Consider the following 14,038-nt stretch of genomic DNA (forward strand, 5'->3'; position numbering starts at 1 on the left):
TGGTGTGTGATAATGATACAGTGGTAATTTTTGAGACCCTTAGGCTGCTGAAACACAAGTGAAATATACCACCTACCTTCAGGTTTGGAAAATACACACAGATAAAAAGAAAGATACAGGAAATGAGCAAAATGTTAACAACAGGTCACTCTAGGAAAAGGGTAAGTTGGGATTCATTATACTATCCTTTCACTTTTATATAGGTTTGAAATCTTTTAAATAAAAAAGAGGAATATACCCCTGTATATATCAAAACACGTATAAGAATGTTCACAGCACAATTACTGATAAAGAGCCTGAAGTGGAAACAATCCAAATATACATGAAAAGTACACTGGCAAATAAATGGATAAGTAAATTATGGTATAATCATACAAGAGAGTACTAGCAATGAAAATGAACGAGCTACTGTTAACACACCACAGAGGGGAAACTCACAAATAATGCTGAGTAAATAAAGCTAGACACACAAATAGGACGAACAAATATTTATTGAATAAATATCTCAGAAAAGACTCAATAAGATCAAGGTTGTTAATTATTTTTGTTTTTTCCCTTGTTCGTTTTTATTTTTATTATTTTTTTCAACTGAAGTATAGTTAAGGCTGTTATTATCTTTGTTTAACAAAAATTTTCTTCACAGACAACAAAATCACAATGGAAATGTAAAAATTATTTACAAGAACAAATTCCTTTTAAGCACCCTCAAGCACATTTATTAAAAACACTCATACACTATTGATCTACTCCACTAATAATGCACTGCCAGCCTGTCATCTTCTTAAAAGCCCCAGTTTGAACTAGAATGTGAATTTGACAGTTCCAAACCCATACTAACAAGACTTTTCTCATTGAATAGGTTTTACAAACTGTACTACAATTAAACAATCTTAGTTCTAAAATTTAATCTATATTCAGACTTACAACCAGAGGTTATTATTTTTTGTTAAGACATAACATACTTACATTAACTTTGAAAGCCTGTACAGTGTTATCCAGAAGAAGGATGTTGCAAACCACCTCTGTATGCTGTCTGTCTCGGGCCAACTCTGATGCTCGGACATTGTAGGTTCTGCCAGCAGGCAATCGGAAACGAGAGGTCATTACTGTCCACACAAGGTCTAAGTTGAAAAAAAAAAAAACTAAATAAGAGGATAGTTGAAGATACACGGTTATTTATATAAAAAAATACAAAGTTATTATATGTATTTTCAACTAACACTTTGGTAAAAAGCAGTTACAAATTTTTAAACACCAGGATAAGAATTATAGGTATAAAAGAAGGTATCATATATAGTTCATCATCTAAACTAGAATTATAGTTGCCTGGAAGAGGAGCTTTATTTTGAACTCTCCATTGAGAAGACAACACACAAATTGTTGATGAAATGATATCTCAATTCAAAAAATATAAATTTGGGAGTAGCCAAAAAGGAGGAAGGAAAATATGCTGCCTCAGGAAACTGAACATTACTCATTGATGCAAGGATTTAAAAAAAACACTGTAGAATTGCAACTTTGAAGAGCCTTTCCTTTTATTCAGCTTAAGATTTAGGGGAAACATAGGAGTTCATTAGTTTTTTTAATGTAACTATATCCTTCATTTTAACTATCCTCAAGTTCAAACTAATTCTAATAGAACTATTCTTACTATTCCTAAGAAAACGAAAACAAAATAGAAAACTTAAGACTACAGGTCTTTACTTCTCAATTTTTTAACCTAAGAGGGAAAAAAGACATTGCTTATAAAATAACAGATATCACATCGTTATCTGCAACACTTAATGTTAAAAGACAATGAAGATGTAGCTTCAAAGTTCTGAAAGAAAATGATTTGAAACAGAACTATATTCCGCCCAAATTAGCATTTACGTGAAAGAATAAAGCTAAAGACATTCGAAGTTTAAAACTCATAAAACTTCTCTCTTAAAAGGTATTTGGATAAAAGAAACAAACTACACTACAAACACAGTTATACAGAATTTTTAAACATGAGTAAGCAATAAGTACTAAGAAATTTCTATACTGAATAAGTAAAAATTAATAATAAAAAGAAATAGCAATTCAAATTAGTGGTATTCCAAATTGTAACTGATACCATATTGTTCATGTTAAAAGGATTAAAGCTAAAAGTAAAAGTCAATGTTACAGAAGTATAAAAACTACATAGAAGAAAACAGCTTTAGCATGTTGACAAAGAGGGGCTATTCAAGTAAAATTCACCAATTAAAAGACAGAGACTGGCAGTTTCCAGTTTCACATGAAAAGAGTTCAGAAATCCCTACTCCATCTTAACAAGTAGAAGAAAAACAGAACAGACTGGAAAATCAGCAACTCTTCTTGGATCCAAAAGAGAGGACACAGGGCAAACTGCTGTCCCAGAAATTGGAGAGACAGGTGAAAATGAATGAGTCACAGCTTATGGGAGTAGAGACTCAGAAGCAGAAACTGCCATGGGAACCAGTGCATGAGTAGGAAAGCCTGAATCCAAATGATGACTTGAGGGAGGTTCAATGTGGACAATTTCAAGTTCAAAACTCCAGAATGGCCCAGTGATAGTGGGACTCACACAAGCAGGCAGACCTCACACTGGCTGGAACCAGAAGTTAATGCTTAAGATTTCTAAAACATCACCCTGTTCCACACCACCTAACAATCAGAAGAATGTCATGCACCCTGCAGTCCTCACCCCAAATGTTCCCTGAAAACCACTGGGGAGTTCAGGTCTTCTGAGCATAAGCCACCATACTCCTCGGCTCTGCAATAAAAACTGTACCTTCCTTCACCACAACCCAGTGTTAGTAATTTGACTTTGCTGCATGGTGGGCAAGCAGACCCAAGTTCAGTTTGATAATGATATTCTAATAATTTCGTATGGTATGTAAATGAGAAAAATATAGAACCACTATGTTGTATACCTGAAACTAATATTGTACGTCAACTATATTTCAATTCCAAAATTAAAAAAGTCACTACTTTTACAGACCAGGAAACCTAAACATGGTTTTCCTAAATACAGAATACCAAACCAAAAAAGAGTAAGACAGTAGGACATTATAACTAACATATATAAATGGTCTTAATACAATAAAATACACTCTACTCTCAAATTCTCACATTCCTTATGCTTATGTTCATGTATAAAATATTTCTTTCTAGACAGTGGCAGTTTTTGTGTATTTTTCAAAATTACACAAAATTTTATATACAACCTCAAGTAACTATTATTGCTAAAACGCTCTTCTCAGTCTCAAGACTCTCAGACATAGGAAACTATCCTTCAGGAAGCTAACACATTGAACTTCCTCAACAAAGATTAAGTATTATAAATATTTTAAATAAAATAAACCACAACAACAGAACTAAAAGAACAATATCACATCAAATAGAGAAATAAATAAAAACATAGAAATTACTTTTTAAATAAGCAAATCAGAATTCTGTCGTTAAAAAGATAATTGAAAATTTTAAAAGCAGAAAGGCTTAACAACAGATTTGAGCTAATGTAAGAAAAAATTAGCAAACCTGAAGATAAGTCAATTGAGAATATGCAGCCTGAGGAAAGGAAAGAATAAAGAATAAAGGAAAATGAACAGTCTCAGACCTAAAAGACACTATCAAGCATACCAGCATATTCATCATGGAAGTTTCAGAGAGTCAACAAAAAAGGAGGCAGAGAGAATTCAAAGAAATAAGGGCATATATATCCTCAAATTTGATTTTTTAAAAACTCTCATCCAAGAAAACAAATAACTTTCAAAAAACATAAACTCAAAGAGATCCACAAATAGATACATCATAGTCAAACAGTTGCAAGCCAAAGAAAAAGAAAATCTTGAAAGCAGCAAGGGAAGAGTGACTCATCACCTACAAATGATGCTCAATTACATTAACAGACCGTATCTAATTAGGAAACTTGAAGGTCAGAAGGCGGATGATGACACATTCGAATTACTAATAGAAAATAACTATCAACAAGAATTTAGTATCTAGCAAAACAATACTTAAAGGAGAATTTAAGATATTCCCAGTTAAACAAAAACTAAAAGAATTTGTCACTAGCAGATCTGTCCTGAAAAAAACAAAACAAAACATTAAAGATACAATGAACATACATTAGATGTTAACTAAAATCCACAAGAAGGAATAAAGACTACCAGTAAAGGTAACTACATGGCTAAATGTAAACAACAGTATAAATTAGTTTTGTATTTGTAACTCCTTTTTTCCTCTGACAAATGCAGGAAGCAATATCTGTAGCACTGTGTTGATGGGCTTATACTGTATAAAGAAATGGGCTATATGACAATAGTACAAAAGAAGGAGAAGTGAAAGTGAGCTATAGGAAGAGCAAAGTTTCATACTATTGAAATCAAGCTTCTATTATCCCTAACTTCTAAATCCCCAAGGAAACAACAGTTAACCCTTTAACAACATGGGTCTGAATCTTGCACATCCACTTAAACACAAATATTTTTCAATAAATATACAGTTGCCCCTCCATATCCACAGATGCAAAACTCCAACTGTAAGGAACTTGAGCATCTGTGGACTTCAGTATTTATAGGGGGCCCTGGAACAAATCACCCACAGATGTTGAGGAACAACTATTCTAAGAAATAAACTCAAAATAATAGGGTAAAATAAACAATAGAATTAAAATTACAGCTAGAACATACTATTTAAAATGAAAGCTATGATGGAGGAACAGAGAAAAAAGAGGACAAAAGACATAAGAAAACTAGCAAAATGGCATTACCTTATCAATAATAACATTAAATATAAATGGACTAGAAACTCAAATCAAATACACTGGGAGAATGGATTTTTTTTTATGCTGGTTCCATTTATATGCTCTCTATAAAAGACACATTTCAGATTAAAAGACACAAACAAATTGAACGTAAAAGAATGTAAAAAGATACACTACAAAAACAGTAACTAGAGAGAGCTAGAATAACTGTACTAAAGATCAGTCTGGTTGGAACTAATAAACAAATTTCAGCAAAGTTTTAGGATACAAACTTAACTCACAAAAATCAGGTGGATTACCATACACTGGCAATTAATGATCCAAAAAGAAACCTAGGAAAATAAATCTACTTACAATAGCAAAAATAATAAAATACTTAGAAATAAATTTCACTAAGGAGGCAGAAGGCTGGTATACTCAAAACTACACACACACACACACACACACACACAGAAACACTGTGCTGAATCCTGGAAATTAACAAAACATTGTGAATTGACTATACTTCAAAAAAAGACTCATCTATATAATGCTTACAAAAGACTCACTTCAGAGCTAAAGACATACAGAGACTGAAAGAGAGGGATGGAAAAAGATATTCCATGCAAGTACTCATACCAGACAAACTAGACTTTAAAACAAAGCCTATAAAAAAAAATGAAGAAGGGCATTATATAATGATTAAGGGATCAATACAAGAGAATATAACATTTGTTAACATATATGTACTTAATATATGACACCTAAATGTATAAAGTAAATATTAACAGGTATAAAGGGAGAAATTGACAATAATACAGTAACAGTAGGAGACTTCAACACCCCACTTACATTAATGGACAGATCATCTAGAAAGAAAATCAATAAGGAAACAGCAGTCTTAAAAGACACATTAGACCATCTGGACTTACTAGATCTCCACAGGACATTCCACCCAAAACAACAGAATACACATTATTTTCAAGTGCTCGTGGAACATTCTCCACAATAAATCACATGCTAAGCCACAAAATAAGTCTCAACAAATTTAAAAGAACAGAAATTATATCAAAAAATTTTTCACCAAAATGGTATAAAACTAGAAATCAATTATGGGGAGGGGATGAGAAAACACAAAAGCATGGATATTAAACATCATGTTACTAAAAAACCACTTGGTCAAAGGAGAAATCAGAAAATACCTCCAGACAAATGAAAATCAAAACACAACTTTCCAAAATCAATGGTACCCAGCAAAAGCAGTTCTAAGAAGAACTTTAGAGCAATACAGGCCTACCTCAGGAAACAAAAAATATCTCAAATAAACATCTAAAGGAATTAGGGGGAAAAAAGCCCAGAATCAGAAGATGGAAGGAAATAATAAATATCACAGGAAATAAATGAATGGAGGCAAAAAAAGAAACCAATAGAAAAGATCAACGGAACCAAGAGCTGGTCTTTTGATAAGATAAACAAAATTGAAAAGCCTTTAGCCAGGCTCATCAAGAAAAAAAGCCTAAAGTTAAAAATGAAAGAGGAGAAATTACAACCAATATCATTGAGATATAATAAACTATAAGAAAATACTATGAACAGTTGTATGCCAACAAATTGGACAACCTAAAAGAAATGGATAAATTTCTAGAAACATACAATCCTCCAAGGCTGTATCAATTCGAACATACCAATCACTAGTAGCAAAATTGAATTAATAATTTAAAAACTCCAGCAAAAAAAAAAAAAAAAAAAAAAAAAAAAAAAGCCCAGGACTGAATGGCTTCAGAGAGGAATCCTACCAAACATATAAAAAACAGCTAATATGCATCCATCTCAAACTATTCCAAAGAACTGAAGAGGAGGGAACACTCCCAAATTCATTCCAAGAGGACACCATTACTCTGATACCAAATTCAGCTGAAGAAACTACAAAAAAGGAAAATTACAGGCCAATATCTCTGGTGAATATAGATGCAAAAATTCTCAACAAATTATTAGCAAACTAAATTCAACAATATGCAAAAAAGATCATCATAATCACCATGTACACCATGATCAGGTGAGATTTACTCCAGGGATACAAGGATGGTTCAATATCCATAAATCAATCAATGTTAATACACCACATTAATAAAAGAAAGGATAAAAATCACATGATCATCTCAATAGACACAGAACATTTGACAATATTCAACATCTATTCATGATAAAAACTCTAATTATAGTTGGTATGGGGGAACATACCTCAACATAATGGTTATTTATGACAAACTCACATCTAACATACTCAATGCTGAAAAGCTGAAAGCTTTTTGTCTAAAATCAGGAACAATACGAGGACGCATACTCTCGCCACTTCCATTTAACACAGTATCGGAAGCCCTAGTCACAGCAATCAGATATGAAAAAGAAATAAAAGGCATCTAAATCAGAAGAGAAGTAAAACTGTCACTACTTGCAGATGACATGAGGCTGTATATAGAAAACCCTAAAGTTTCCTGAAAAAACTATTAGAACTAATAAATGAATTCGATAAAGTTGAAGGATACAAGATTAATATACATAAGTCCGTTGCTTTTCTGTATACTAATAATGAACTATTAGAAAGAAAAAGCAAGAAAACAATCCCATTTAAAACTACATCAGAAAGAACAAAGTACCTAGGAATAAACTTAACGCAGGAGATTAAGGACCTATACTCTGATAACCTAAAGCACTGATGAAGGAAAATGAAGATGATAAAAAGCAGTGAAAGATATCCCATGTTCATGGATTGGAAGAATTAATGTTCTTAAAATGTCCATACTACCAAAAGCAATCTACAGATTTAATGCACTCCCCATCAAAATACCCATGAAATTCACAGAACTACGAGAAATAATACTAAAATTTATATGGAACCACAAAAGACCCCAAATACCCAAAGCAATCTTGAGAAAAGCTGGAGGCATCACACTTCCTTATTTCTACCTATACTACAGTAATCAAAAGAGTATGGTACTGGCACAAAAATAGACATATAGATCAATGGAACAATAGAGTCCAGAAATAAACCCACACATTTATGGTCAATTAATCAAAAACATACACTGGGGAAAAGACAGTATCTTCAGTAAGCGGTACTAGGAAAACTAGACAGCTACATGTAAAAGAATGAAATTAGAACATTTTCTCACATCATATACAAAAATAAACTAAAAATGGATTAAAGACTTAAATGTAAGACCTGAAACCATAAAACTCTTATGTCAAAGAATGTTTCATCTACGTTCTCTTCTAAATCATAACAGAATTTTTTTATCTGTCTCCTAAGGCAAAACAAAAACAAACAAAACTAAACAAATGGGACCTAATTAAATTTAAAAGCTTTTGCACAGCAAAGGAAACCATCAACAAAACGAAAAGACAGTCTATTAACTAGAAGAAAATATTTCCAAATGATAAAACCAGTAAGGAGTTAATATCCAAAATATACAAACAATTCATACAATTCATTATCAAAAAATAAATAAACCAGATTTTAACATAAGCAGAAGGCTGGAACAAACACTTTTCCAAAGAAGACATACAGATGGCCAACATACACATAAAAAGATGTTCAGTACTGCCAATCATCAGAGAAATGCAAATCAAAACCACAATGACATATCACTCACACCTGTCAGAATGGCTATCATCATAAAGACCACAAATAACAAATGTTTACAAGGATGTGGAGAAAAGGGAACTCTTTTATACTGTTGGTGGGAATGCAAATTGGTGCAGTCACTATGGAGAACAGTTTGGAGTTTCCTTAAAACAGTAAAAACAGAACTACCATATGATCCAGCAATCTCACTCCTGGGTATATATTCAAGAAAACAAAAACACTAATTTGAAAAGATACATGAACCCCAATGTTCACAGCAGCACTACTTACAATAGCCAAGTCATGGAAGCAACTCAAATGATCAACAAATGAATGGATTAAGAAGATATACTATATGCATATAATGGAATATTACTTAGCCATAAAAAAGAATGAAATACTGACATCTGCAGCAACATGGATGGACCTACAGAACATTATCCTTAGTGAAGTAAGTCAGAGAAAGACAAATATTGTATGATATCACTTATATGTGGAAACTAAATAATAATACAAATGAATGTACATTCAAAACAGAAACAGACTTGCAGATATAGAAACCAAACTTGTGGTTAACAAAAGGGAGAGGGAAGGGGCAAGGGACAAACTAGGGATATGCGATTAAAAGACACCTATCACTATATATAAAATAGTTAAGCAACAAGGATATACTGTATAGCACAGGAAATTACACCCATTTTCTCATAATAACCTATAATGGAATATAACCTGCAAAGACACTGAATCATTATGCTATAAACCTGAAACTAACACAATATTGTAAACCAATTACATGTCAATTTAAAAATTCAAAAAAAATTTAAATTTATATATATTTGCTATCTCTGTCCACTGTTAGGGCCTAGAAGCAAAAACATTCCAATATACTGAATATACATAATGCCCTATATACTGCTCCACACTAAAGAAATCAGGACTCCTTGGGAGAAATGGCTGATTCCAGAGCTGGGGCAAGGAAAACACAAGGTGAGGCTGGTAAGTAAGGAAGTCTTCAAAATCTGATGTGAACAAATCAAAAATATGAGAGGTAGTTTAAAGGGGCTCACATCAGTCAAATGTGGTAATTTAAGTTTCAAAATAAATAATAATAAGAATAGATAAAACTTTGAATAAAACAAGAATCCACAGGTATAAATTGATCCTAATTCTTTAAAGTGAGGCAGGGGAGTGACACTTCTCTGTAGAATAAAGTCAAATGATAAATGTAAAGAAATAACACCAATAGAAAATTGCCATTTTATAAATACCAAAACTTTCAGGCAAGAATCATCAATGAATGCTAAAATCTGGGTAAAGTTTATTGGGGAACAAGATATACACATAATTTCATTAGTATTTTCCCACTCATTACTTATTTATTACAAAGGGGAAAAGGTACCCTTACAATGGAGACATGGTGCCTGTCACAGGCACTATGATGTTAGTCATATATTGATAAGACAATATATATATACCTATACAATATTTTTGCCAAAAAATGTTTAACCTAAATCTAATTATGAAAAAAAATTTTTTTAAATCAGACAAATCCAAATTGAGGGACACTCTACAAAATAACTGGCCTGGAATCTTCAAAAATATGAGGGGGATGAGGAAGAAGGAAGAAATATTGAAGAAGGCTTGGGATGTGGTATAAATTAAGAGACATAACAACCAAATGTAATGTGTAGTCCTTGATCCAATCATGAATCATATAAATATAAAATGGAACTTGTTTGTACAATTGGAGAAATATGGAATGTATTTCAGATTATAGTACTGCTAAATTTCCTGAGTGTGATTGTATGGCTATAGAGAGAATCTGTTTATTCCTAGAAGATGTGTCCATCCTGAAGCAGTTACACGGTTATGATCATGATGCCTACAACCTTCAAACAGCTCAGAAACTTTAAATGTATATACTGAGAGATAAAGTAGCAAAATGTTAGCAATTGGTGAATCTATATGAAGGGTACATGGGTGTTCAATATACTACTCTTGCTACTTTTCCATAGGTTTGAAATTTTTTTTAAAAAGTGTGAGGAAAGAGTAAAAAAAAAATTCCTTTCAAATTCTGTTTTCACACATAAGAAAAAAAACAGATAAAACTTTTGTTATTCAAAATTATGAAGCAATTAACCAACACAAAAAGTTTTCTAGAGAGTTGACAATCCTTTACACTTACCATTTTATATGGAATGTTCTCCAATGAACCATCTGCTTTGCTACAATCTTAATTTCTTACAGAATGCTTTGGATGTGACCATAAATTAAAATGTTGGTATTGTAAGATGTTGCACCGAATAACTTAGCTTACTGTTTTAACATTATATTCAGTGAAGGCTCCCTCAACCCTTCTGATCTGAACTTGACAATATAAAATTGAATGGGCCAGATTCTGTTAGGACAGTGCTATCAAAACCATGAGCCATAACACTGACACCCTGTAGAAGGGATAAAAATCAAATGTAGCATTAGTTTTGATCTAAAAATTTCTCTCTATATATTTAATATACCCCAAACATTTATATATTATGTGTATATTATTAACATCTATTATATATATATATATAAAATGCAATAACTTATGCAAGAAACTTCTTATTTAAGAAATGGTATAGTACAACAGAAAGTATCCCAGAGAATTATGTACAAACCAGCCACCCAAGCAATGAATGCATAAGCATTAGACATGTACGCTGATTCACTGACATACATGCAGCATTTTCCAAATGTATTTTGTACATTCTCTATTCAACTTCTACTGATCTGTTAACTGAACGCTGAATTATAATGCCAAAATAAATATGACATTCATTGTGAACTATGGACTAAACACAGGACCTTAATTTGAATGATTTCTTGCAACAAATTTACTTACTTTAGGATTTTCCTTTTTTGCTACCTAATTATTTTACAGCTGATAATTTTCTATTTACACATCATAGCATTTAAAGTACTACTTGTCTGTGTGTGCGTGTTTGTGAGAGAAAGATACAGAACCCAACCGACTAAGGCCCACAGAGAGTTCCCTAATCCTGCACCCTCTCAATACACTGTTTACTCATGTAAACATGTCAACTGCTCCTAGTTGGTAGTCACAGCACTAGATGCTAGAGATATGAATAAGTACACATCTAGATCTCTGCCCTCAATGAGCTAACAGTCTAACTGGAGAAAGAGACTTTAAATAACGCAGTGAAACAGTGTACTAAAAAAGATATAAACAAACTGTTTCAGTGAGTCAAAGAACTGCTGTCTCTTCCTCCTGTCTATAGTCATTATCTAAGCACGAGTTCTTTCAGCAGCTCCTGGTTCTTTCCGTCTCTTTCCCTCCTCACTTTCTAAATTTCTGATCTAGTCTCCTCCATACGAGACTCCAACAACAACTTCGTAAGTACCACCAGCCAATGGAAAAATTTTTTTTCTTATCTAAAAAGGACCAGCTCTGCAGAATATATCTTTCGGGCTTTGGTGTGACTCTCTTATTCAGCAAAAACTATTTTCTTATTACTGAGAGGTTTAGTGTAGAGCATTTTTAGGTGGGAAAAAGAAAAAAAAAATGAATGCTGGCCTCTAGAGCTTTTATCCTTCCTTTAGAAAGCAACTGTTTCATATAAGCAGAGATTTCTTCATAACTGAACCCTAACAATAGTTTTTATAGCATCTAAATGTTTAATGAAATGTTTCAAGCTATAATTTGAAACTCATTGTCTATGAAATCAAATTAGTGGATCAAAACCAATCCTTTTTTAACAAAATACAATAGAGTAAAACAGAAGCTATCAAGAGTATGATGTAAGAGGTAACTCTTAATTGGGGTCAAGTTTAAATAGCGGGAAAGCTACTGACTTTACACTTGCTCATAATCCCATCCAATCCTATTTATTACCTCAAATATGTTTTCATGAGTCCTTATGTCTTTTGTAAAGAACTAATTATCAGTCTTTCACTAGAAACTGAACCCCTTCTCTTTCAGTTTCATTAGCCCAACTACCATAACTAAAAAGAAATTCAAAACAAAGCACCATTTATCATTAGAAACTGAAAGAGAAGGGGTTCTGCAAAAAGCCCAAAACTATAAAAATACAAACCATTAGTATATATGGAAAGCAATGCTACTTAATAGATAAGACTGTGGGCTCAGGAATCAGACTATTTTAAGGTTCAAATCCTTATTACCTTTATGACCTTAGAGAGTTACCAAGCCACTCTGTGCCTCCGTTTCTACTTTCATCCATAAAGTGAATTGTTGTAAGGATTAAATGAGATAATACAGAAGACGTCTTTAGCACAGTGCCTGACACTTAAAAGTGTTAGCCGTATTATTATCATATGCTCTCTAAATATTCAAAACAGACTTTTAAAAAATCTGGAAATACCCACTTTGCTTTTATTAAAATATTCTAGCTACACCAGAATTAAAATAGTATTATTAAAAGCCTCAGAAAGCAGCGAATATCCAAGAAACAACAGTAATCCAGTTAGATGGAAAACAATTCATCAGAGGAACAGCAACAATTATAGCTGGAAAGATCTTTGGGATTGTATTGTGGAGGAGTCTAAATTAATTTGGGCAAAAGTCACGTAGTCTAAGGGTCAGCAAACTATGGCCCACAGGCCAAATCTGCTCACTGTCTGTGTTTGGGCCATGAATTAATGATGGTTTTTATAGATGAACATTCTCAACTGACCTGATGATAGGGAACATTAACTTTGAACCCCACTTAAGGGAAATGTTATCCCATAAAAAATAATTCTATTCTTCTCATTTGTAGACCAATATAACAAAATATCATATTCAATTATATTCTGATTTCATCAATAAAAACTTGTGAAAACTATAAAAAATAAAAGATCAGTTTATATGTCAGACAACTAATGTTCCTCTTTACTTTCCCTAAATCGTTCCCCTGCTCAAAGTATCTACTGATTGTCTCATAAAGTGCCAGACAGAAGCAACATGAATATATCAACAAATAAAACAAGATAAATGCTCCTGTCCTTATAGAGCTTCCATCCTATTAAGGAAAGAAAAAAATTATATAGTGTGTTATAATATAGTAAGCAGGGAATGTGAGAGCAGGGAAGCAATTTTAGATAGGGTATTTAGAAGAGGCATGCCTAAGAAATTCATTTCTTGGCAGACTTGAAGTCAGAGTGAGTCATGTGGATACTTTGCCTGGAACTCGTGCCTAGAAAGGTGTTCCAGGCAGAGGGAAGAACAAGCACAGAGACCTGAAGTGGGAGCATACCAGGCCTGTTCCAGGAACAGCAAAGAGGCCAGTGCACCTTGAGAAAAGCAGGCAAGGAGAGTGGCCAGAGATGAGGTCAGAGAGAGAGCAGGAGCCACAGATCACAGAGGGTAGGGCCTTGTCCACCATGGTAAAAACCTTAGCTTTTACCCTAAGTAAGGCAGGAAGCTATTAAAGGACTTTGAGCACAGGAACACAGTCATCTCCCTTACACTGTAAGTACTTTTCAACTAAGTTTTCAACTTGCAGCACTTCCTACTGATAGGTCTGATACAAGAAGCTTAGAACGTGCTGCAAGTATGCTACTGTGCTAACAGAGTATCAGTGAATAGCTACAATATTATAAATGGGTAAGGAAAAAACATTGACTTGATCAGATAAACGAACAAAAATTTCGAAGAGTGTTTGTAACAAGAAATGAAATTA

General features: G+C 33.0%; 1 protein-coding gene across 5 annotated transcripts in view; it reads right to left on the reverse strand.

Annotated features, from left to right (window-relative positions):
* PTPN4 (protein tyrosine phosphatase non-receptor type 4) overlaps positions 1–14,038 on the reverse strand; it is a 145,196-nt gene that overhangs the window by 118,302 nt on the left and 12,856 nt on the right. For 4 of the 5 annotated variants that reach the window (XM_072960831.1, XM_072960830.1, XM_072960829.1 and 1 more), the window contains exon 2: positions 967–1,121. In XM_072960831.1, coding sequence (XP_072816932.1) covers positions 967–1,104 — 138 coding nt within the window. In that variant the 5' untranslated portion in view covers positions 1,105–1,121. Of the gene's footprint in view, positions 1–966; positions 1,122–14,038 lie in introns of those variants that run through there. The other variant, XM_072960833.1, reaches the window with a different exon arrangement.

Source organism: Vicugna pacos, chromosome 5 (assembly GCF_048564905.1).
Source record: "Vicugna pacos chromosome 5, VicPac4, whole genome shotgun sequence".
Taxonomy (NCBI): Eukaryota; Metazoa; Chordata; class Mammalia; order Artiodactyla; family Camelidae; genus Vicugna; species Vicugna pacos.